This window comes from Vipera ursinii (assembly GCF_947247035.1).
Source record: "Vipera ursinii genome assembly, chromosome: 3".
NCBI lineage: Eukaryota > Metazoa > Chordata > Lepidosauria > Squamata > Viperidae > Vipera > Vipera ursinii.
This window is the reverse complement of record NC_139516.1, coordinates 96698890-96725146: the sequence shown is the minus strand read 5'-3', so window position 1 is coordinate 96725146 and position 26257 is coordinate 96698890. Positions and strand designations below refer to the sequence as shown.

Below are 26257 nucleotides of genomic sequence, written 5' to 3'. Positions count from 1 at the left end.
AGTCACTGATGGTGATCAAATGACATCAGGATGCTGGAACAATAGTAAATACATGCCCATTGTCAATGACCTGAATTTTGACCACATGATTGTGTCATAAATGTCACAAGTGCAAGTACCAGTCATAAGTTACTTTTTTCAGTGCCATTGTATTTTCAAGTGGTTGCTAAATGAATGGTTGTAAGTTAAGAACTACTTGTACTGTTCTTATAGCTCTGAAACCCCAACCCATCTTAAGATATCTTTTATTACATTAATCCACTGTTAATAATTTTAGCCAAATGATATGCAAGAATCAAAACTGATAGTTGATTAGGATATTCTTACATAGTTATGTCAGGAAAAAAAATAAAGGGTGATTGCTAACTTTTCAGGTGATTTAGTTAGTCCAACAGTACAATATTGTTGTTATTATTGTTAATAATATGTTATTTACATGCAAATCTTCCACACTGAAACCTTCAGATATCCAAGGCATTTCACACCCATGTTCCCTTTTGTCTTTGAAATATTAAAAACTGGAATTATATGCCTTGAAAGTGCAGAGAGAATTAACAAATAGATTCTAGGGAAATTTCATTAATTCTATTGTGATTCAACAGCTATTCTGTGCTTTTTTTTCCTATAGTTTCTCAAGCAAGACCTCCTCCAAATCAAAAAAAAGGTGAGTTGTTTTCAATTTTACAGCTGTTTTTATCTTATCAAATTGACATTTTGTATTATGGATGTTGTCATAAATTTATTAATTAGCATTTTAATTAGCATTTTAGTATAATTGTTCAGCCAGAGCTTGAAACGTTTATGATAATGATGAAAATAGCATTTTATTTGCTTTAAATATATATATATATGTGTGTGTGTGTATATGTATCTTTCTGTAGGATCTCGAACACCAATTATCATTATTCCAGCAGCCACCACTTCATTAATTACTATGCTTAATGCAAAAGACCTTTTGCAGGATCTCAAGTAAGTCACTAAAAGATTTATTTACATGATAAAAGTCTATTTTCAAGTATAAATGAAGCACATGCAGCCCTAACTAGGATGGCTTTTGTATAGTTTTGGGTTATGCATCACTTGTGGCATTCCTAGATTGGAGGCTTTGCTCATGGTCACTCATGCCCTTGTAATCTCCATTTTAGATTATTGCAACTTGTTGTACATGGAGTTTCCCTTAAGGACATTCAGAACCTTCTGCTGGTGTGGGCAGTTAATGGTGTCAGTTTTTCAGTATATACATTACCACTGCACCATCAACTTCATTGTATGCTTCCAGTATGCTTCTGGGTACAAATCAAAGTATTGATAAAGGTTTTTTTCATGGCTTGGCACTTGGCTACTTACAGGACTGTCTCTCCTTGTTTTTACCATCACAATCATTTATGTTACATACTCAGCAAACAACCAGAAATAGAAGAGAGAGAGTGGATTGGTGCCAAAACCATTCACAACTTTTTTCAGTATAAATAAATTACAAAAGCAAAATTAATAAAATTTTGAACTCTCAGTTGCTATCTCTCCATTATTTACACACAGAAGAATTTCAGTTACGTTGCCAAGGAAGTACTAAGATATCTTGAAGATGATTAGGAAAAAAGGAAGTCTTAAAAACAGATGAGAGGTTCCTTCACATATGATGGCATGTTTGCTCCCTAAATATAAATATATAGTAAAATGATCTTTCTGCATTTTAGTTTTTTCCCCTATTTCAGTAGCATGATTTTATTAGCCATATACCAGTCTATTAAAACCTTGAACCTTCATATTTCCTTGAACCATCATATTTCAATTGATACATTTTATTTATTTCATATTGAAAGGGCTTGGCAGACTAGAGCAGGGCTTTTCAACCTTTTCACCCATCGTACCACTTTTAGGATATGGCAACATCCGAGTACCGCCAGTCGCCTAACAAGGTGTCAAAAACATGATGACCAAAAAAAAAGAAGGAAAAAAGTGATGAAGTACAGTTAGTCCTCGACTTACAACAGTTTGCTTAGTGACTGTTCAAAGTTACAATGACACTAAAAAAAGTGCCCCCCAAGCCACAGCTGAGCAAGACACCTGCCTGCCTGCCCGGCGGTGCTCTTCCTCCTCTCCAAGGTTTTCATTCTTGTGAGCATTTCTGTTGAGGATTGGCAGTGGGGGTGGGGTGGGGGGGGTTATTTCCCCCGTCTGCTGGGTGGTTGCAGCAGGTTTTGGTCATTTCACATGACACTGGGACACTGGGACCGTCATAAATATGGATCATTTGCCAAGCATCTGAATGTAAATCACAAGACCCTGGAGATGCTGCAGCACTCCAGCTGATAGGCGCTTCTTCTGGGCTCAGAAGCACCAGGATCAGCGCCGAGCTCCAGCTGGAGACTGGCGCTGATCCTGGCGCTTCCACTGAGCCCTGACAGCCCTGCACCTCCAGCCATCTCTTGCTTAGACTTGTGTGGTGCTGCCACCAGTTCAGCTCATTCCCCTCCCCCACTACCACTTTTCTAGGATGGTCACATACCACCTACCAGGTGCCAATGTACCACAGGTGGTACCCGTACCACTGGTTGAAAAGCCCTGGACTAGAGTATGTGATATTTTCTTATTTTAGCTTTATATTTGTTTGGAAAATTTACCAGACTAGTACTAATGGGTTGACTTTAGCATTAGCATGAACATTAGCCTATACTGATAAATTCAATTTCTTCAGTTAAACTGATATAAATTAATAGTTAAGATTATGTCAGTATTGACTGTCTCTAAGGAGAAGCTATTTATTAATCTCAAAAGCAAACAAATGCAATAAATTTCATAGTTTAAATATAGTGTTTTTGTTTAAACATTAGCATTGTTGCATATATGTATGTGTGTGTATGTGCGTAAAGATTTGGCAGTAGGGTATTGTCTTTTTCATTATAGCACACATAATTAATATTTATATTAATAACGATCTTAGTGGAATCATACTCTTTCAATTTCCATAATCCATATTCTTAGGTAAATAGGCCTGTGTTTTGCTACTATAGTGTTGATATTCTCTTCTAGTCTGAGTTTCCAACTTTAAACAAATTTTTTGAACAATTAAATGTCCACTTTGGAAAAGAGTCAACCCATTAGCACTATTCTGGCCACCATGCATGATATTAAAGTTGAATGTTTTTAAATAAATTAATACTTACTCATTAGAGATTGATTTTTTCAGGGGGAAACATTGAGCAGAATCTGCTGCTAAACTGAACCTTAACATTAGCAGCCTAAAACAGTGATTATTGCTGGACTGCCTAGCTTTCCTTTTCCTTAGTCGAAACAGTGTTTGCTTGTCAGAAACTGGCTAGGAAGGTTGCAAATGGCCATCACATGATCTCGGGACCCTGAAACCATCATAAATACATACCCATTGCCAAGAGTCCAAATTATGATCGTGCGACCATGGAGATGCTGCAATGGTTGTAAGTTTGAGGATCAACTGTAAGCTACTTTTTTGAACAAATGGTCGTATATCGAAGACAACCTGTTTAGCTTCTTAATTGTTTATGCTTCGGGAGACTTAACATATCTACTTGTACATAATTCAAATGACGTTGCTTGATTTGTTCAACCCTGATCAAGGGTTATTTTTTTAAAAAAAAATCAAACTCATTTTTCTAGTCCAGTACAGTCCACCTTCCAAATTATTTCCACAAGTAGGCTGGTTTTACTTTGACTATATAAAGTCAATACCAGTCTACAGTATTAATTCTTTCACCACCTCTGTTTTTAAGGTTTGTACCATCTGATGAAAAGAAAAAGCAAGGCTGTCAGCGAGAGAATGAAACTTTAATACAAAGAAGGAAAGACCAAATGCAGCCTGGTGGAACTACAGTCAGTGTTACAGTGCCATATCGTGTGGTTGATCAGCCTCTTAAACTCATGCCTCAAGACTGGTAAGAGAGAGCCTTTTGTTGCAATTGGTGTTGCCTTCCTCAACCAAATCTAAAATCAATATAGTTATAAATAATATATTCTTAGTCATTATCCTGAATATATTACTTTTGATACAGAACCATCTGCTACCTCCTTACACACATAATTTCTTCAAAGTTACGATGGTGCTGAAAAATAATTTGTAATCCTCATATATATATGACCAACACAGCATCCCTGTGGCCACGTGATCAAAATTTGGGCATTTGGCAAACAGCATATATTTATGACTGTGTCAGTGACCCATGATCATGTCATCACCATTTCTGACAAAGTCAATGAGGGAAGCCAAATTTGCTTAATCACTATATGATTCATTTAATGACCAAAAAGAGTCATAAAATTGGGCGGCATCCACTTAACAATGACACCACTTAGTTTCCAGTCTCAATTATGGTTGAAAGAAGGACTTCCTATAATACTGCTTTTTTATACCTGGAACCTCTGTGGACATCAACTGGGAACATAGCTAAATAAAAAGCATAGCATGGTAGAAAATTGCATAGTTAAACTTGAGGCTTATAAGAGCCTGGCTTTAAAATGTGAAAAAAATAGATATTTAGAAGGTATGTGACATTTTGTTGGCTTTCTTTGAGTTAATAGAGCCTGTCCTTCAGCTGCAATTCTGAGCTAAATGGCAAAAAGAAAGTTGAATTCTCTTTCCCCAAATTACAGAATACCGTATATACTTGAGTATAAGCCGACTCGAGTATAAGCCGAGACCCCCAATTTCACCCCCCAAAACTGGAAAAAGTTATTGACTCGAGTATAAGCCGATCCGCCGTTCTGCAAGCCTCTGCCGCCAGCAGAGGCTCGATCCGCCATTTTGCAAGCCTGAATACACAGGAATACCCTGTGTGGCCGCGGCTCTCGGGGAAGCCCTGGCTGTCCGCTTCCTCGCTCCACGCTGCCATTCGGGGCCCGCGCGTTCCCCGGGCAAATCGCGGTGCCCAGCAGGCGAGGAAACACGCCCGCTCCAGTCGCCCCCCCCTTCCCTCAGGAGACGCGAAGCAAGTGACCGCCCGGAGCTTACCGAGGACTTGCGCGCGGCCGAGGCTTCGGTGCTTCCAGGATCGCGCGCACCTCTCCCAAGCCGCCGCCGTCCGGAGACCTGCCGAAGTTTGGGAAGGTGCGCGCGCACCTCCCCAAACCTCCCCAAACGTCGGCAGGTCTCCGGACCTCCGCGCCCTGCCTGCCTGGTTCTTTCCGCTGCGGAAAGAAGCAGGCAGGCAGGGCGCGGAGGAACGGAGACCTGCCGACGTTTGGGGAGGTTTGGGCACCTCCCCAAACCTCCCCAAACGTCGGCAGGTCTCCGTTCCTCCGCGCAGACCTGCCGACATTTGGGAAGGTTTGGGCGCCTCCCCAAACCTCCCCAAACGTCGGCAGGTCTCCGTTCCTCCTGCCGACGTTTGGGGAGGTTTGGGCGCCTCCCCAAACCTCCCCAGGTCTCTGTTCCTCCGCGCAGACCTGCCGACGTTTGGGGAGGTTTGGGCGCCTCCCCAAACCTCCCCAGGTCTCCGTTCCTCCGCGCAGACCTGCCGACGTTTGGGGAGGTTTGGGCGCCTCCCCAAACCTCCCCAGGTCTCCGTTCCTCCGCGCAGACCTGCCGACGTTTGGGGAGGTTTGGGCACCTCCCCAAATGTCGGCAGGTCTCCGTTCCTCCTGCCGACGTTTGAGGAGGTTTGGGCGCCTCCCCAAACCTCCCCAGGTCTCCGTTCCTCCGCGCAGACCTGCCGACGTTTGGGGAGGTTTGGGCACCTCCCCAAACGTCGGCAGGTCTCCGTTCCTCCTGCCGACGTTTGGGGAGGTTTGGGCGCCTCCCCAAACCTCCCCAGGTCTCCGTTCCTCCGCGCAGACCTGCCGACGTTTGGGGAGGTTTGGGCGCCTCCCCAAACCTCCCCAGGTCTCCGTTCCTCCGCGCAGACCTGCCGACGTTTGGGGAGGTTTGGGCGCCTCCCCAAACGTCGGGAGGTCTCCGTTCCTCCTGCCGACGTTTGGGGAGGTTTGGGCGCCTCCCCAAACCTCCCCAGGTCTCCGTTCCTCCGCGCAGACCTGCCGACGTTTGGGGAGGTTTGGGCGCCTCCCCAAACCTCCCCAAACGTCGGCAGGTCTCCATTCTTCCTGCCGACGTTTGGGGAGGTTTGGGCACCTCCCCAAACCTCCCCAGGTCTCCGTTCCTCCGCGCAGACCTGCCGACGTTTGGGGAGGTTTGGGCGCCTCCCCAAACCTCCCCAGGTCTCCGTTCCTCCGCGCAGACCTGCCGACGTTTGGGGAGGTTTGGGCGCCTCCCCAAAGCTCCCCAAACGTCGGCAGGTCTCCGTTCCTCCTGCCGACGTTTGGGGAGGTTTGGGCGCCTCCCCAAACCTCCCCAGGTCTCCGTTCCTCCGCGCAGACCTGCCAACGTTTGGGGAGGTTTGGGCACCTCCCCAAACGTCGGCAGGTCTCCGTTTCTCCTGCCGACGTTTGAGGAGGTTTGGGCGCCTCCCCAAACCTCCCCAGGTCTCCGTTCCTCCGCGCAGACCTGCCGACGTTTGGGGAGGTTTGGGCACCTCCCCAAACGTCGGCAGGTCTCCGTTCCTCCTGCCGACGTTTGGGGAGGTTTGGGCGCCTCCCCAAACCTCCCCAGGTCTCCGTTCCTCCGCGCAGACCTGCCGACGTTTGGGGAGGTTTGGGCACCTCCCCAAACCTCCCCAGGTCTCCGTTCCTCCTGCCGACGTTTGGGGAGGTTTGGGCGCCTCCCCAAACCTCCCCAGGTCTCCGTTCCTCCGCGCAGACCTGCCGACGTTTGGGGAGGTTTGGGCGTCTCCCCAGGTCTCCGTTCCTCCGCGCAGACATGCCGACGTTTGGGGAGGTTTGGGCGCCTCCCCAAACCTCCCCAAACGTCGGCAGGTCTCCGTTCCTCCTGCCGATGTTTGGGGAGGTTTGGGCGCCTCCCCAAACCTCCCCAGGTCTCCGTTCCTCCGCGCAGACCTGCCGACGTTTGGGGAGGTTTGGGCGCCTCCCCAAACCTCCCCAGGTCTCCATTCTTCCTGCCGACGTTTGGGGAGGTTTGGGCACCTCCCCAAACCTCCCCAGGTCTCCGTTCCTCCGCGCAGACCTGCCGACGTTTGGGGAGGTTTGGGCACCTCCCCAAACGTCGGCAGGTCTCCGTTCCTCCTGCCGACGTTTGGGGAGGTTTGGGCGCCTCCCCAAACCTCCCCAGGTCTCCGTTCCTCCGCGCAGACCTGCCGACGTTTGGGGAGGTTTGGGCGCCTCCCCAAACCTCCCCAGGTCTCCGTTCCTCCGCGCAGACCTGCCGACGTTTGGGGAGGTTTGGGCGCCTCCCCAAACCTCCCCAAACGTCTGCAGGTCTCCGTTCCTCCTGCCGACGTTTGGGGAGGTTTGGGCGCCTCCCCAAACGTCGGCAGGTCTCCATTCTTCCTGCCGACGTTTGGGGAGGTTTGGGCACCTCCCCAAACCTCCCCAGGTCTCCGTTCCTCCGCGCAGACCTGCCGACGTTTGGGGAGGTTTGGGCACCTCCCCAAACGTCGGCAGGTCTCCGTTCCTCCTGCCGACGTTTGGGGAGGTTTGGGCGCCTCCCCAAACCTCCCCAGGTCTCCGTTCCTCCGCGCAGACCTGCTGACGTTTGGGGAGGTTTGGGCGCCTCCCCAAACCTCCCCAAACGTCGGCAGGTCTCCGTTCTTCCTGCCGACGTTTGGGGAGGTTTGGGCACCTCCCCAAACCTCCCCAGGTCTCCGTTCCTCCGCGCAGACCTGCCAACGTTTGGGGAGGTTTGGGCACCTCCCCAAACCTCCCCAGGTCTCCGTTCCTCCTGCCGACGTTTGGGGAGGTTTGGGCACCTCCCCAAACCTCCCCAGGTCTCCGTTCCTCCGCGCAGACCTGCCGACGTTTGGGGAGGTTTGGGCGCCTCCCCAAACCTCCCCAGGTCTCCGTTCCTCCGGGCAGACCTGCCGATGTTTGGGGAGGTTTGGGCGCCTCCCCAAACCTCCCCAAACGTCGTCAGGTCTCCGTTCCTCCTGCCGACGTTTAGGGAGGTTTGGGCGCCTCCCCAAACCTCCCCAGGTCTCCGTTCCTCCGCGCAGACCTGCTGACGTTTGGGGAGGTTTGGGTGCCTCCCCAAACCTCCCCAAACGTTGGCAGGTCTGCGCGCAGGAACGGAGACCTGGGGAGGTTTGGGGAGGCGCCGAAACCTCCCCAAATGTCGGCAGGAGGAACAGATACCTGCCGACGTTTGGGGAGGCGCCCAAACCTCCCCAAACGTCGGCAGGTCTGCGCGGAGGAACGGAGACCTGGGGAGGTTTGGGGAGGTGCCCAAACCTTCCCAAACGTCGGCAGGAAGAATGGAGACCTGGGGAGGTTTGGGGAGGCGCCCAAACCTCCCCAAACGTCAGCAGGTCTGCGCGGAGGAACGGAGACCTGGGGAGGTTTGGGGAGGCGCCCAAACCTCCCCAAACGTCGGCAGGAGGAACGGAGACTTGCCGACGTTTGGGGAGGTTTGGGGAGGCGCCCAAACCTCCCCAAACGTCGGCAGGTCTGCGCGGAGGAACGGAGACCTGGGGAGGTTTGGGGAGGCGCCCAAACCTCCCCAAACGTCGGCAGGAGGAACGGAGACCTGCCGACGTTTGGGGAGGTTTGGGGAGGTGCGCGCGCACCTCCCCAAACCTCCCCAAACTTCGGCAGGTCTCGGACGGCGGTGGCTTGGGAGAGGTGCGCGCGATCCCGGAAGCACCAAAGCCTCGGCCGCGCACAAGTCCTCGTTAAGTTTTTTTGTTGACTGGAGTATAAGCCGAAGTGGAATTTTTCAGCCCAAAAAGTGGGTTGAAAAATTCGGCTTATACTCAAGTATATACGGTATATGTTGCATTGCATTTTTGCAGTAGTTCCAAAAAGGTTTTCTGCTCATTATTTCTCTACTCCAAATTCAATTCTTTCTTTTCATAATGGTTTACCTATAATATCTTTATCCTACATCAAGCATAAATATCTCAAAGTGATTTTCAAAAAAAGAAAACAATTCCCTTATCGTATGAATTAAGATTATGGGTTTACCTGTGGTGTTTTGTTTTGTTTGTTAGTTTCCAAGAAGTTTTTGAGCTAGTAGTTTAATTTTTAATGTTCTCAAATTTAACAAAACCAGGATATATTTGAAAAAGTGTACTGAATCATGAACATAATGTTTGAAATAAGAACAAAAATATTAATGTTTTAGGATAACAGCTTTGTTCTTCCTCTTAGAATAGAATATTGTCATTGTGTATCTCACAATGAAATTAACCCATTACTGAAGTTTTTGTGACTGAAATGTGATGGCTTCTCTCTTTTTATATCTATATTTTAGGGATCGTGTTGTAGCTGTGTTTGTCCAAGGTCCTGCCTGGCAATTCAAGGGCTGGCCATGGTTACTACCTGATGGATCACCTGTTGATATTTTTGCAAAAAGTAAGGTTTTTACTTTGAAGTAATTAAATGCAGTGTATTTGTTCATAAATTATCTTGTTTTTATTATGTCTTGATGTTAAAGTTTGGTGGTTCTGTCAAAGCTGCTGGGGTCTCATTAAATATTCAGTTAGTTAGCAAACCCAGCTTGCAGTCCAGCTTCTATTAATTTATTTATTGTGTTTATATTGTACCTTTCTTCTGTGAGCGCAAAGAAATGTACATAATGCTCCTTCAAAACAACAACAACAACATTGTGAGGTAAATTGGGCTCAGAGAGACTAACTGTCCCAGAGCCATCTGGGAAGCTTCTATGGCTGAACAATTTTAACCTAGCTATTGAATGCAATAGAATTGTTAATCACACCGGTCAGATTGAGAACTCATAAGTCAAGCTAAGAACTGAAAAAAGAACTAAGATATAAGTAACTTCTGTAGGGTTCTCCCACTGCTTACCATAAAGCAAGTAATCATCTTTAGAAAACAAAAACACAGAGAAGGTTGAAATGATAATAATGTAAATTATTACATTACCTTGAGCCTTGGTGAAGCAGTGGGCTAATGCCACCTTAAGTAACACCAGCTGCCTGCAATTAGTGCAGGTTCACATCCCACCAGGCTCAAGGTTGACTCAGCCTTCCATCCTTCCGAGGTAGGTAAAATGAGGACCCAGATTGTTGGGGGCAATAAGCTGACTTTGTAATAATGCCGCTTGGGGGTGGGCGAAAGCCCTAATAAGCAGGCATATACATAGAATGAAGGCTATTGCTAAGCACATTGATTTGTGCTTTAGATTGTAAGCCGCCCTTTAGATTGTAAGTGGGATATAAATGGGATATATATATATATATATATATATATATATATATATATATATATATATATATAGGATTAATATATATAATATATAATATATATATATTATCTCCAAACCAGTTCTTAGGTTTGCTGCTAGAAATATGTAGCTCTTGACCTTCAAAAATGAAACCAAATGTTAGCAAATGTAAACGGCTTCTTTCTAATATGAAGACTAACAGGGTTTTACAGCATGTTTACCTATATCAAATTACAAAACTTATTTTAGACCGATAACTTTAAAAAATAAGAAAAAAAGAAGAGGAAGTCATTGAAAAAAGCAATCCCCTGGAAGATGAACCAAAGCAGTGGAGATCTAAAACTTGCTTTATTGGAATACCCTAGAAGAGATGAACAGAAGACACCCTCCCCACAACTGTAGACTGCAAAAGAATTATACAGTAGATAGAAAAGGTGCATGAGCAGTCCTGAAGAACCCCAGCACTACACCAGTGATAAGATAATCATCAAATCTAACCTTGAGGCTAATGCTTCAGGTTTTCTGTGAATGCTCATCTATATTTTTTTAACCCAACAGCTGACATTATTAATTATAATAAATAGACATACCTTGTAATAAGTCTCTGCCTTGTACCTGCCTTCTGCTTTATTCCTCAGGGTTATTTTAAACTGAACTTCAGTATCAAATGGCATCCTGAATACCAACAACTTTCTTAGTTCTATACAATTTTCTACTCACCCCAGGAAACATGATTTAAATATAAATATTAAATTCTTAACTGTGAAAATCTACTTTTAAAGACTTTTCACAAAGATTACAATGGAGATGCAAGAAGTCTAAATGTATTGTACAACTCTTTGATTAGATTTCATCTGCAGTATCTCACATCACCATTTATACTAACCAAAATCCTATCCTAGACCAGAGGTCTGCAGCTTTTGATCTTTAATTCCTCTATTTGTGGACTGTGGACTACGTGCTCCTATAAAAATACTTTATTTCATCCCATTAGCTCAGATGTTTGTGAGGAAGTTAACATTTGGAATGGAAACTTTTATATTTTGACATTTTAACCAACATAAATGTTTTATTTGAATGCTATTTTAAAGGTCTAGTTGCAATCATGTTAATGCAAGCCTGCTGAACTTGAAGATCACTTTTTGTGGACAGATTCTTATTCACAAAATTTTCCCTACTTCTGCTTGGTATTCATAGATTTATTTGTTAAGTGCATACATTCTCCATTTAGATGAAGGTAATATCCTTCAACTATAGTTAATACACTTCCTTTTTAAAGGAAAATTGTCTAGAATATGAGATTAGACCTTTTAAAAAAATGCTAAGGATGTTGCTAATACATAAAAGTTGGTATACTTAATTTATGAAGTTTTGAATGAAAGAAAATCCACTTTTCCTATACCTGCTACCAGATGTTATGTTCCCAGGTATTACATATGTATGTGTTTGTGTATGTGCATACAGTATATACTGTATAATCAAATATTTTGCCATGATGATTTGAATATCCAGTTCACAGGTAATATATTATAGTGAATCTTGCGATTTAATATATTTTTCCATGTGGATAGGATCCATCTCAAAAATGTGGATTGGAACCAGTGTTTGGATATCCGTTGTCGGAGCTCTCTAAGCACAATTCTACTCAGAACACTCCCATTACTGGAAGGATCTTTGGTTATTTCTTCCTCCTCCTTTGGCTTATAACCATAGTATTCAAATATTCATATATTTCCTGTCTGGTATTGTTTTCTGTACCAGCATTTTTCCTTCATTGGTTATATGAGAATGTGAAAAATAGCCATATAAATTATGAGTCTATATACTGTTGATGCATATTAGTGTTAGGTTTTTTTAAAAAAATCTTAGATTTATATTCTGCCAGATGCTTAAGGCTACATTCATAGCATGTGTCCCCAAATTTTCATCAGAGCAATCCTATGAAGCAAGTTGGGCTGAGAAAATGACTAGCTCAAAGTCAATTAGTAAATTTGCATAGCTGAGGAAGGATTGAGCCTTGCTCCTCCTGCTCTTATTTGGACAGCTTAACTACCAAGGGAAACATAGGAATTGATCATGTAATAGATAATTAATGAAGTAGAAATTACACGATACTGTTTTGGGATGATTTTCTATAGGATTTAATATTTAATATTGATTTAATAAACATTTTGATTTATAACATAAATCTAAAGAATATAGAGGAAGAATCATGTTTGGAAGCAGCAGAGGAGCACAACTTTTGAATATGTTTGATTCATCAGTTAATAAAACTGTTCAGAATTTGATTGACTAAAATGTCCCCAGTTGGGCAAGGGATGTTATGTAACTTCTACTTCAGGTCAGAATCTCAACTTCCTGTAACAAATGCTGTGATAAAAGACAGCCCAAAAAACAAAGGAATACTGCTCTATGAAAAGATGAAATAAAAATAAGTCACAATGAATAATCCTGTAAAAAGCAAACACAGAATTCTCAAAACCCAAATGTAGGAATTGGAGGTGGACTAGTTCACAGAGAGTTGAAATCCCTAGAGGGGCCTTTTGTTTTATTTTTAATCTGTTACAGACAAATTTTATCAGAAATTAATGGCTTGACCAGAAAACTTAAGGTATGTTTGAATTTGAACCTAGATATCTCCACTGTTGTTCCTCTGTGGCATCCATTACATCATGTTGGCTTTTAGAACAATATATGGAGCTACAGACAGATTCATAATGTGTCAGGAGTTCATTTGTGTGAAAAGCTAGTTCTCTGTGGGCTGTAATGAACAGCTAGATTCAAGTGAAATGGAAGTGGAGGATATTTCTACCCTCACAAATATTGAGATAGCCAGAAATTTCCTTGTTACATAAATGGAACTTCTATTCAAATGTGATTGCAGTCTCAAGTGATGTAACTTAGACAATATTCTTTCCCCTAAGTTATATTTTCCCTGTCATAATTCTTCAAAGTGTATTTGGATTTGGGAAATTATTGGTTCATTTTTCTGCCTTCTCTCTCATTTTATGTAGTTAAAGCCTTTCATCTTAAGTATGATGAAGTTCGTCTAGATCCAAATGTCCAGAAATGGGATGTAACAGTTTTAGAACTCAGTTATCATAAACGGCACTTGGATAGACCAGTGTTCCTGCGTTTCTGGGAAACATTGGACAGGTAAGGATCCATTTGGAAGGGAAAGATAACAACTGTATTGTTATCTAAAGGTTAAAAATCACCATACAGATTTTTCATTTTATAAGAAAAATCTTTATAAACTGTATACAAGAGCTGTGTTTTATTGCAACCCAGATTCATAATGGAGTCAAGTGACTTTATACATCTTATAAATAAAAATGACACACTGGATTTTGGAATCCTATATAAATTTAAATTATATAAATTATGATATATTTTATATATTAAACCCCCCCCCAGAGTCATTTTGCAGAGTAAGATGGGTGACATATAAATGTAATAAAGAAATTTAAATATTTTTAATGTTTCGTAACTTCTAATACTCCACTTTAAAATTTATTACAGGGAGTGCAGAATTATTAGGCAAGTTGTATTTTTGAGGATTAATTTTATTATTGAACAACAACCATGTTCTCAATGAACCCAAAAAACTCATTAATATCAAAGCTGAATATTTTTGGAAGTAGTTTTTAGTTTGTTTTTAGTTATAGCTATTTTAGGGGGATATCTGTGTGTGCAGGTGACTATTACTGTGCATAATTATTAGGCAACTTAACAAAAAACAAATATATACCCATTTCAATTATTTATTTTTACAGTGAAACCAATATAACATCTCAACATTCACAAATATACATTTCTGACATTCAAAAACATAACAAAAACAAATCAGTGACCAATATAGCCACCTTTCTTTGCAAGGACACTCAAAAGCCTGCCATCCATGGATTCTATCAGTGTTTTGATCTGTTCACCATCAACATTGCGTGCAGCAGCAACCACAGCCTCCCAGACACTGTTCAGAGAGGTGTACTGTTTTCCCTCCTTGTAAATCTCACATTTGATGATGGACCACAGGTTCTCAATGGGGTTCAGATCAGGTGAACAAGGAGGCCATGTCATTAGATTTCCTTCTTTTATACCCTTTCTTGCCAGCCACACTGTGGAGTACTTGGACGCGTGTGATGGAGCATTGTCCTGCATGAAAATCATGTTTTTCTTGAAGGATGCAGACTTCTTCCTGTACCACTGCTTGAAGAAGGTGTCTTCCAGAAACTGGCAGTAGGACTGGGAGTTGAGCTTGACTCCATCCTCAACCCGAAAAGGCCCCACAAGCTCATCTTTGATGATACCAGCCCAAACCAGTACTCCACCTCCACCTTGCTGGCGTCTGAGTCGGACTGGAGCTCTCTGCCCTTTACCAATCCAGCCACGGGCCCATCCATCTGGCCCATCAAGACTCACTCTCATTTCATCAGTCCATAAAACCTTAGAAAAATCAGTCTTGAGATATTTCTTGGCCCAGTCTTGACGTTTCAGCTTGTGTGTCTTGTTCAGTGGTGGTCGTCTTTCAGCCTTTCTTACCTTGGCCATGTCTCTGAGTATTGCACACCTTGTGCTTTTGGGCACTCCAGTGATGTTGCAGCTCTGAAATATGGCCAAACTGGTGGCAAGTGGCATCTTGGCAGCTGCACGCTTGACTTTTCTCAGTTCATGGGCAGTTATTTTGCGCCTTGGTTTCTCCACACGCTTCTTGCGACCCTGTTGACTATTTTGAATGAAACGCATGATTGTTCGATGATCACGCTTCAGAAGCTTTGCAATTTTAAGAGTGCTGCATCCCTCTGCAAGATATCTCACTATTTTTGACTTTTCTGAGCCTGTCAAGTCCTTCTTTTGACCCATTTTGCCAAAGTAAAGGAAGTTGCCTAATAATTATGCACACCTGATACAGGGTGTTGATGTCATTAGACCACACCCCTTCTCATTACAGAGATGCACATCACCTAATATGCTTAATTGGTAGTAGGCTTTCGAGCCTATACAGCTTGGAGTAAGACAACATGCATAAAGAGGATGATGTGGTCAAAATACTCATTTGCCTAATAATTCTGCACTCCCTGTATATTATTTTCTACCTGAGTCCATGTTTTTATGTTAATTGCAACATCTATGAATTAATTCATTATATGTGTATACATTTAATAAGTAAAGTTTAGCATAAGAACTGCTCTAGAATGGTGCATGCTTTATCAGGTTACTTTCACATGCATTATGTTGAGCTTCTGTTTCAAAAAATAGTCCATCATATACCAGATCCCAAATATATCTATATCCAAAAATCTGCCAGTTTTTTTCCCCTTAATATACCAAATTTCCTGATGAAAAGAACTATACTCTTAGTAGTGTACATTATCTAAGTTTCACTAGTTTTGGAAAACATAATACTAGCTTCCCATCCTTTTCCAAAAATAATTTTAATCCAGCCTATCTGTATCTCTTCTTTAATGAATTTGTTTAGCCATTAAGTTTGATCTCAGAAAGGTGATTGTAAATTGAATTTTCTATTCTAGAATACTTTTTGGACGTCCCTTCCTAAAGAGCCATGTGCAATTTCATTTGAAGAACTACAATTGACCTTTTGGTTAATAGTCGCTTTGAGATATTTTTTTTTATTGAAAAGTTTTAATTTAATTTAATTTAATTTATTAATATTTCTATACCGCCCTTCTCCCGAAGGACTCAGGGCGGTGTACAGGGCAAGAATAAAACACAGAGATTTACAAAAAATAAAAGATAATTAAATACATGCCCGATAAAAATACAATTAATACATGGTAAAAACCCCAATAAAAATAGTAAAAAGACCCCACTAATCCCCCCTCAGGCCAGGCCGGCTTGCTCAAACAAGTATGTTTTCAGGTCGCGGCGAAAGGAGCGAAGATCGGGTGCCGTCCGGAGCTCAACCGGTAACTGATTCCATAGCTCCGGGGCGCCCACAGAGAAGGATCTCCCCCTGGGGGCCACCAGTCGACATTCTCTGACCGGTGGCACCCTGAGGAGACCCTCTCTGTGGAAACGCACAGGGCGGAGGGAAGTAGGCGCCGGCAGCAGGTGTTCCCTAAGGTACTCCAGACCCCTGCCATGTAGGGCTTTAAACACCATTACTAGCACCTTGAATCTCACCCGGAAGACAACTGGCAACCAATGCAGCTCACGGAGCAGAGGTGTGACATGGGAGTATCGGGAGACTCCCAACACAACTCTCGCGGCTGCATTCTGTACCAGTTGGAGCCTCCGGGTGGTCCTCAAGGGAAGCCCCATGTAGAGACCGTTACAGTAGTCTAGACGAGAGGTCACGAGCGCGTGAGTGACTGTGCATAAATCATCCCGGCTTAGATAGGGCCGCAACTGGCGCACCAGGCGAACCTGGGCGAAAGCCCCCCTAGTCACAGCCACCATGTGCTCTTCCAAGGTGAGCCGTGAATATAGGACAGACATGTCAAACACAAGGCCCGGGGGCCGGATCTGGCCCGCGAAGTGGTTTCATGTGGCCCGCGAAGCCATTTTGGAAACAGTGAGGGAACAGCCCCCAGTGCCTTGACCCTGGCCCAGAGACCCTCCTTCTGCCAGAGACCCTGAGATCTGTTCCACTCCTGCCCAGGCCCCCATAGGCACCCTTTATTTGAACGATGTAGAGCTGGCCATGCCCACCCAGTAGGCCACGCCCATTCTGGCCATACCCATCCGGCCCCCTGAGGGCAACTGCAATGCTGATGCGGCCCTCAATGAAATTGAGTTTGACACCCCTGATCTAGGAGGACTCCCAAGTTGCAAGCCCTATCTACGGGGGGTAATAATTCACCCCCCATAGAAAGAGATGGAATATCCGAATAGACCCAGGATGAAGGCATGCAAAGCCACTCGGTCTTGTCGGGGTTGAGTTGAAGTCTGTTCCTCCCCATCCAGACCCGAACCGCCTCCAGGCAACGGGACATCACGTTGAGGGCATCACTGGGGTGGTTTGGGGTAGAAAGAAAAAACTCCAAAGCCATGAATGATCTCACCCAGCGGTTTCATGTAGATGTTGAACAGGAGAGGCAAGAGGACCGACCCCTGAGGAACTCCGCAAACGAGAGACCTCGCGGTCGACCTCTGCCCTCCTGTCAACACCGACTGCGAGCGTCCCTGGAGATAGGAGGAGAACCACTGTAAGACCATGCCTCCCACTCCCAATCCCCTGAGACGCCGCAGCAGGATACCATGGTCAATGGTATCGAAAGCCGCTGAGAGGTCTAATAGGACTAGAACAGAGGAATGATCCCTGTCCCGAGCCCTCCAGAGATCATTCACCAGCGCGACCAATGCCGTCTCCGTGCTGTACCCGGGCCTGAAACCCGATTGGTACGGGTCTAGATAATCCGCTTCATCCAGGACCAAAGGGAGCTGGTGCGCCACCACACTCTCAACAACCTTCGCAAGAAAGCGAAGGTTGGAGACAGGACGAAAGTTGTTCAATACAGCTGGGTCCAAGGCAGGCTTCTTGAGGAGAGGCCTCACCACCGCCTCTTTCAAGACGGCAGGGAAGCTACCCTCACTCAAAGAAGCTGATATAACTGCTTGGAACCAGCTGCGTGTCCTCTCCCGGGCTGCATAAACCAGCCAGGAAGGGCACGGGTCCAATAAACATGTGGTGGAGCTCAGTCTCCCCATAATCCTGTCCACTTCCTCCGGAGTCACAGAATCAAACTCCTCCCAGGTGATATCGACAAGACCGCCCGTGTCCTGATCGCCAGACTCTGCCCAGTCAGAGTCCAGACCGGTCCGAATCCGAGCGATTTTGTCCGACAGATAATTATTAAACTCCTCGGCACGACCCTGCAAGGGTTCCTCCCTCACCTCCTGATTAAGGAGGGAGCGAGTCACCCTAAACAGAGCGGCCGGGCGATTATCTGCGGACCCGACAAGGGTAGCGAAGTGATTAGACCTCGCCACCCTTATTGCAGCGAGATAAGACATAATGTAGGTTCTTAGTCGCAATCGGTCGGATTCGGATCGGCTGGACCTCCAACCGCTCTCTAGGCCCCGTCTCCGACGCTTCATCTCCCGGAGCTCCGCGGAGAACCATGGAGCTCGACGGGATCTGCATCGGGTCAGGGGCCGCAAGGGTACAACTCGGTCAAGAGCCTCAGTGGCTGCCCTTTCCCAGGCTTCCACTAAGGCATCTGCCGAGCTGTGAGTGGGGGAGGCAGGTGGGGACCCCAGCGCTTCCTGGAACCTCTCGGGATCCATTAAGCGTCTGGGGCAGTACCATCTAACTGGTTCCACACACCCACGGCGGGGGGTAGCAAAACGGAAGACCAGCCGCAGGAGATGATGATCGGTCCATGACAGGGGTGTAATAATTGGAGAGCCCCCACCAAGATCATCTAACCACCGACCAGATAAGAAAACTAGGTCAAGGATGTGGCCTCCCTCATGAGTCGGTCCTGAAATTACTTGCGTCAGGTCCATGGCCGTCATGGAAGCCATGAACTCCCGAGCCAACTCAGATGATCCTCCCAGAGATGGTAGATTAAAGTCCCCCAAAACTATAAGTTTCAGGAACTCAATCACCAACCCAGAGAGGACATCGAGGAGCTCAGGCAGGGCTGCTGCTGCGTGACTAGGCGAAAGGTACACCAGCAGCAAGCCCAACTGCGCACCAGGGCCGCATCTCAAAAAGAGAGACTCACATCCGACTATCTGGGGAACGGTGGCCTCCCGCGGACCTAAGGTCTCCCTCATAACAACAGCCACTCCCCCACCCCTACCCTGAGCCCGAGGCCGGTGTAGCACCCGGAAACCTGGTGGGCAAATATCAGCCAGAGGAATACCGCCCTCTGGGCCCAACCAAGTCTCCGTGATGCAGGCCAGGTCCGCCTGCTCACACTCGACCAAATCACGGATAAAAGATAAAAATACATTTTATCTTTAACAATCCCCCCTCCCCCTCCCCTACCTATCCCTCCCTCCCTTTCCCCCCTCTCCCCCCCCCCCCCCGACTTCCCAGAGCTAAGTACAGGGTATAAAAACAAAGAACAATCATAAGCATCCATATGCTACCAACAATAAATTCTTAAATCTATCACTCTCTAGCTCATATAACTACAAGCAATACTAATATTTCATATAGAAAGAAAAAAAAAGAAAATAGAAAGGAAGACTTATTCAAATGCTAAATGAAACTTTTTAGTCCCATATTTGTTCTGGATATATTCAATCCATTTTTTCCACTCCATAATATAACGTTCTTGCGAATGATCTTTCAAATAAGCCGAAATCTTTGCCATTTCTGCCAGGTCAGAAACCTTTAAAGTCCATTCTTCTACAGTCGGCAGTTCCTCCTTCTTCCAATATTGACCTATTAAAAGTCTTGCTGCTGTGATTAAATTCAACATCAACTTAGTGTCCACAACAGTAGCATCTGCAATTATACCCAACAAAAAGAATTGCGGACAAAACTTTATCCTTTGCTTGAAGATCTTCTGCATATTCCACCAAATTTTTATCCAAAAAGCCTTGACCTTTTTACAGGTCCACCATATATGAAAATATGTTGCATCTTCGCCACCACACCTCCAGCATTTTGGCTGATAATTCGGATACATACTTGCAAGCTTTTTAGGATCTAAATGCCATCTATAAAACATTTTATAAAAGTTCTCTCTTAGATTTTGAGCTTGTGTAAATTTTACGTTCCTTACCCAGATCTTTTCCCACGTGTCCATTGTAATAACTTCTTGGATATTCTGGGCCCATTTTATCATACAATCTTTAACAAGTTCTGTTTCTGAGTCAATTTCTATCAATGCAAGATATGTCCGTTTGATATATGCTGGACCCTGATTTCTAATTTGCTTTATCAAATTTTCATCAGTCATTGCAAAACCAATTTTCTGATCTTCTTTCCACCTGGCCCGTAACTGAGTATGTTGAAACCAGGTTTGAACAATCTTCTCATCTCGCAAGAGGTTATACGATTTTAAACACCATACACTTCTTTACAAGCTTAAAATCTCCTTATACGTAGTCACATCATGTTTGAAACCAACATTTATGTTTTCTATTGCGTGTTTTGGAATTGCCCACAATGGTATCTTACAGTCTAACTTATGTCTATACTTCTTCCAAGCTCTGAACAATGCCTGTCTTAAAATATGCACTTTAAACACATTATCTGCTTTGAGATTTTTTGGTTGAAGAACTGTACATATATTATTAAATAAATAGATCTGTTAAACTACTATTACAATTCATCTTATCTGTCTTCTTTATCAATGGTTTCAGATTGCCATTAAAAATAATAAAAGTTATTAAGTTAAATAGAAATTAATAATAAATTTGTTGGGAAACAAAAGTCTTCTGTTTTAGAAAGTTCAACAAAATATTTCTAGACAATATGCTAAGAAGCATTAGAAGCAAGTAGAATGATTGATATATTTTTGATTCTCAGAGACTTGGGTAAATCCCTACCATTTTCTTGGCAAGGTTTTTCAGAAGCGCTTTGCCTTTATAAAGTGACTGGTACTAGGTTACCAGTCACCCAGCTGGTTCTGTGCCTAAGAAGGGACTAGAATTTACACTCTTTTTGGCTTCTAGCCTAATGCCTAATTACTATACCAATCTGGTTTTCAGAACGGATGATACCTAAATGTAATTATAATTCTTCTTTCCTCACACAAATGGATATACTTTCTTGATTTTATCATTTTAATTGAATTGTTGTGTTTTGAATTGTATATATCATTTTTATCTTTTGAGAATTTGTGCCTCAATTTGCAAATTTCTGTAGATACCAGCTCTGGTAATATGGATTTTCTCCCCTTCGTGTTGCAGGTATATGGTCAAGCATAAATCCCACTTGAGATTCTGAATTTTTGACTGCCATTTCATTTTGAAAACTATTGTGATCCAGAAAGGAAAAAAAAATCTCTGTCAGCATTTGTGAAGAACATTATTACAGATAAAGAAGAAGTTATAATTCAACCTTTTATAAGACATTGTTGGATCACCATATTACAATGAAAGGCCAACATTTCTTCTCTATAACAAGCAAAGGACTTTGCTTACAACTATTTTTAATAACATAAGCCTTTTAGCCTGCAATTCAAATTGTATATTTTGATAGCAGCTGTTTCTTTCCCATTTTGTTAAATTAGCAAACTTTACAATTACTTTTTTGTTCAATAGAATATAGGTTGATTTTCATGGAAGGTTATAAACTTATGTGTGTATGTATGTATAGAAATAGAGATGGATGTTCTAAACTACTTCGCTTCTAAGCATAGTTCTTGGTTCTTTGATTTATTGTTTCATTTGTGAAAGACATTTTGTTTTGATTGGTATTATCTTCTAGTCTAAAGAACTCTAGGAACTGAGCTAAGTGAAGATTGCTTTAGCTTAATCAGATTGTCAACCTGTATATGTATTGTATATTCTTTCTGTCTTTGAAAAAAGGGAGAAAAAGAAAACTTTTTTCTTATGATGATAATTTACCAAAACTGTAAAAAGAGTCATTATGAATACATTTGAAGTGCAACATTTTCCATGCAAATATTTCTTTTAAAATTGTGTCTTCTTATGATGACCCATATTGAAGCATATATGAAATGTTGTATACACAAATATATTGTCATGGTTCCAACAAATGCAGTACTTCAAAGAACTTCAAGGCATCGGATGTTCTTGCTTGACATATATTAAATTTGAGTCAACTGGGATGTTTAAAAATCAGAATTGGCAAAATCTATTCTTCTAATCCCAGAAGTTAAATGTAGTTTTACCATTGGTATTACTACATTATTTTAACTATATGAAAACCAGATTTGGCACATTTTACTGTACACCCAATCATTATCAACATGTTTTTCCAGACTTAGCATTGGTGTAAAAAGGAGATGCAGCAGGAACTTTTCTTCTCAGTTTGTAAATCTGATTATAAGGCAGGATCCTGCTCAATGTAATATCTCAATTGCTGGGAAAATGTAGATTCTCACCAGTTACAATAATGACTGCTCAGCATTTCCATTAAAAAATCAATAACCAAAGAACATGTTTTACTTGATCAAGAAAGGAGCACAAGAGAGCAAGGAGATGTTATTTCTCTGTGTTTGTATTTTATAATATAGTTGCTGAATGCTGCATACCAGTGCACAGACAGAATTAACCTAATTGTTTTGGGGGGATGAAATAATTTGGGGTTCGGGGTGGGGTTGAATCCAGAACCATGTTTTTATGCTGAGCATCTGACTAAAGTAAAATATTCTATATATTCTTTTTTTAGTTTTGTTTTAGATCATTCTCTAAATGGTTTATCATGTAACATTTCCTATTGGAATGTGAACTTTTTAAATTTCCTCCTAATGATTTTAGGATACTTTGAATTCTTTTCATATTTATTTCTGGTACAATGAGACTGTGATTTCAATTTTATTGTAGTTACGGCAAGAATAAAAGTTTTCAGCTTTTCAGGAAGACTTTTCTGTTATGAGAATCCACAGTAATAGTATTTTTGAAAGAAAATGACCAGCTAGGTGGACTAAAACAGGAATGCAACATGTCTTCAAAATAAAAAAGGGCTTCAGAAATCAAATTTAATATTCAATCTTCCAGCACTTTCATTTAGCACTATGAACAACTAAAATTGCTCTTGCCAGTAAAAGCAGTTGTTTGTACATGGTAAATTTTATACAAATGTGGAAAAAACTATAATTTGATGGTTTTAACATTTTATAGAACTGTTATTTGAAAAACTGTCACTCCTGTGGATAGAAATTCAAAAGACCATAGTTTAAAGATCTTATTTTTCAGAGTGTTATTGGAGTTTATCATGTGAAGTAGTGGGTTACTTCATTGGAAAGGCAGATCCATCTAAGAATCACTTCTACTTCTGTAACTTATGATCAGAATGAATAGGGCAAGCTGTACACACACAAATCATTTAATCTCATTGTTTTTGAGAAAGAAGTGATAGCTGTAACTCGTAAGTCTCTATTCAAAACTAACCAAGTGCAAAGCCCTGTAATAAGCACATAGGAATCAGTATTAAAAGATGAGGTGATAGCATAGCTCAATTAATTATTATACTTAAAGAGAGACATTATAATTCAAGCTTGGTCTGACTCTGATAACTAGAAACCTTTATACTGTATGAATTTATTAGAGACATCTGGCTGCCCCTAGTCAGAAACTGAGGTCAAACCCCTGACTGCATTCTAACCACTACACCACCACAGCGAATGCATCTATAATAATATTTCAGCAGGTGCATATATGAAAGCTGCTTCTAAGATGAGAAGGTAGCAGAAAAAGTAGTACTGAGCTAAGGGATTGAAGTAGCTCCATTCTTAGGCCACACTAAAGCAAGTTTAAAATGCATTATTTTGATCATAAAAGACAAAAATTTTATTTAAATTTTACAATTATCAAAAAGTAAACTTGATGAGGATTTGAAGGAGAGATGTGCAAAATGTTCCATGTACACACGAATGTTTTTTGATCGAGGTGGCCATGTCTTGGAACACAATTTCCATTGATCTAAGGCAATAACAGACTTGGCCCATATTCTATAAGCTGATAGTATACAAGAGCAATCAATTATCAGCTATCTTCTAGATGGGTTTGACTGCCATTCTCATCATTTGCACTTAAAAACATATATAGGAGTTCAGGTTGGGGAATTCATTTTAACTATTCATTATTAAATTTATATGCTGCCCATCTCACTATCCAAAGCGACTCTGGGCAGCTTACAATACAATAAAGACAAATATAAACCCATTGGAAACATTAAAATAGACAAGAATTAAGTAGAACTAAGAAGCAAGTGCACAAGTGGTATGCACTTTTACTCTGCCAGCCACCTCCAGTGTGAAGCACCTCCATCAGGGCCCCAAGCCAAACCCAGACCCTTAGTATTTCCATACAACAGTTTCTTTTCATTTTGTACAATGCACAGGAATTCCCAATAATAATGGATGCTTTTCTGATGCTGGTTCAAAAGGCAAAAAATATGAAAGGACAAATTGTAGTTGTATACACAAAATCCACACTGAAGCCTTTTCTTCATATAAACCCATAAAGATCCCACTCATCCCCTCCAATTTAAAAATATTTGAAATTCTAATATGACTATCAATGGCTTAAAGATTCCATCCAACAAAGCCTTTTTTTTAAATCTCAGCTTACAGATTGATAATAATAATAAATAAATAATAATAAACCTTTATTGTCAAAGTACAACATGTGTACATTGAGATTAGCTGAGCCTCCCCCCCGTGCTCTCTTCCCCCAACACACAGTGACAACAAACCCTCCATCCCACCACACTATGTGAACCAACTACACCACACACCGGCCTCCCAAGTCAATTCTGCATAAGATTATGTCCCATTTAAAAGCCTAACAGCCCACGGATAAAAGCTATTTTTCAGCCTGTTGGTACGGCTGGCTATATTCCTATATCTCCTACCGGATGGTAGGAGAGTAAAGAGATACCGTCCAGGGCATGAGTCATCCCTGAGAATCTTCCTCACTCTTCCAAGGCAACGAGCCCTGGCGATGTCATCCAGTGGTGTCAGGGAACAGCCCACAATGTCTTGTGCTGTGCTCACTACCCTCTGTAATACTCTCCGCGGCTGTCAGACCAGCATACCAAACCACAATACCATACGAGAGGACGCTCTCTATAGTAGACCGGTAAAAGAGGGTCATTAGCTGTTGTTCTACCCTGTTCTTCCGCAAGACCCTAAGAAAGTGAAGCCTCTGTTGGGCCTTTCTAGCCACCTGAGTTGTGTTAACTTTCCAGGTCAATACAACTATCAGTAGTTAAGATCAGGGCAAATTTTCTTTCCAATCTTAATTCCATGTTTAATATTGCACTAGAATTTTACACATTGATTTTGTTACATTTATTATAAGTGGTAGGATGCAACTGATTCTCACAGAGATCTCTGTATGGTTCAACATTCTGTAAAAATTAAGGTGGGGAAAACAAAAACATGATTTCTGGAATTCTTTTTTTAACTCTTGCCCAGCAATGACCATAGGAAACATCTTTTTTCTGTTTAATAAGTTAGTGTTTGTTTCTGCTTTCCCCTTGTGATCATCTGATATATTGGTGTGTCTATGAGCACTCAGAAGCATAAGGCAAACTGAAATTCCCCACTGGGAATCAGATGACTAGAATTTGGAGATATGGGTAAACTTAGATTGAAACAGTAATTTTCCAAGTCTCTGCCTGTGTTTTTCTCCATAGTCCCAAGTCTCATTTTTTAAAAATAAAATTTGGCTTTCGCTTTGCTAACTTCTCCATCATACCAGTTTTGTTTCCATTCTGTTCTGCTTTTTGGAAAGTTATCTAGCTGATCGACAGTCAGGACACAATTTTCTCTACAAAATTTCTTTCCTACATTCCACAAGAGTGAAAGGGAAAAAAAAGGTGCTCCATGGTGTGCTATGGAATTCAGCTTTGTGGATATTTCAGAGATTACCTGAAAGACCTCATTATGTAGTCAATGTAAATGAATAATTTCTATACAGAAATACATAAATTTAGATCATTTTAGTAGAACACATAGGTCACATTAAATTTGCCTCAGCAAGATCAGGCGAGATCAATGGTGGCTTCCACTACCTATAAAGAAGGGATGAAGAAAAGACCATCACCAAAAAAGTATGTAACAAAATGTGCACCCAACTCAATGCTGCACAAAAATGCAAGTGTGCATCTTGAGATTATGTAAAATGGTAAAATGTAGCATATTGGGATTCTACAAGAACCTAAAGACCTGGCTCTGCCAGTCTTGGGGATCAGAGGTAGGAATTCCATGCTGGATCTGGCTGCTAGATTGATGGTAGATTCAACCTCGCCCATCCAATCATTGCTCTCCATCCATCCATCTCTTTGCTTATCATATTGATGTATTATTCTCATTGTGTTCCTTTGTCTATTATTTTTTGTTTACATACTTCATTTTTGTTCCTTTTTTATTATTGTAAGCTGCCTAGGGTAACCCCAGGGCGAGATAGGTGGCA

General features: G+C 42.4%; 1 protein-coding gene across 1 annotated transcript in view; it reads left to right on the top strand.

The window, feature by feature from the left end:
- Positions 1 to 22692, top strand: part of CDC73 (cell division cycle 73) — a 146313-nt gene extending 123621 nt beyond the window's left edge. Inside the window, exons 12-17 of the mRNA XM_083358897.1 lie at positions 629 to 664; positions 882 to 969; positions 3750 to 3911; positions 9290 to 9390; positions 13237 to 13378; positions 21059 to 22692. Coding sequence (XP_083215023.1) covers positions 629 to 664; positions 882 to 969; positions 3750 to 3911; positions 9290 to 9390; positions 13237 to 13378; positions 21059 to 21095 — 566 coding nt within the window. The 3' untranslated portion in view covers positions 21096 to 22692. The remainder of the gene's footprint in view (positions 1 to 628; positions 665 to 881; positions 970 to 3749; positions 3912 to 9289; positions 9391 to 13236; positions 13379 to 21058) is intronic.
- The last annotated feature ends 3565 nt before the right edge of the window (positions 22693 to 26257 follow it).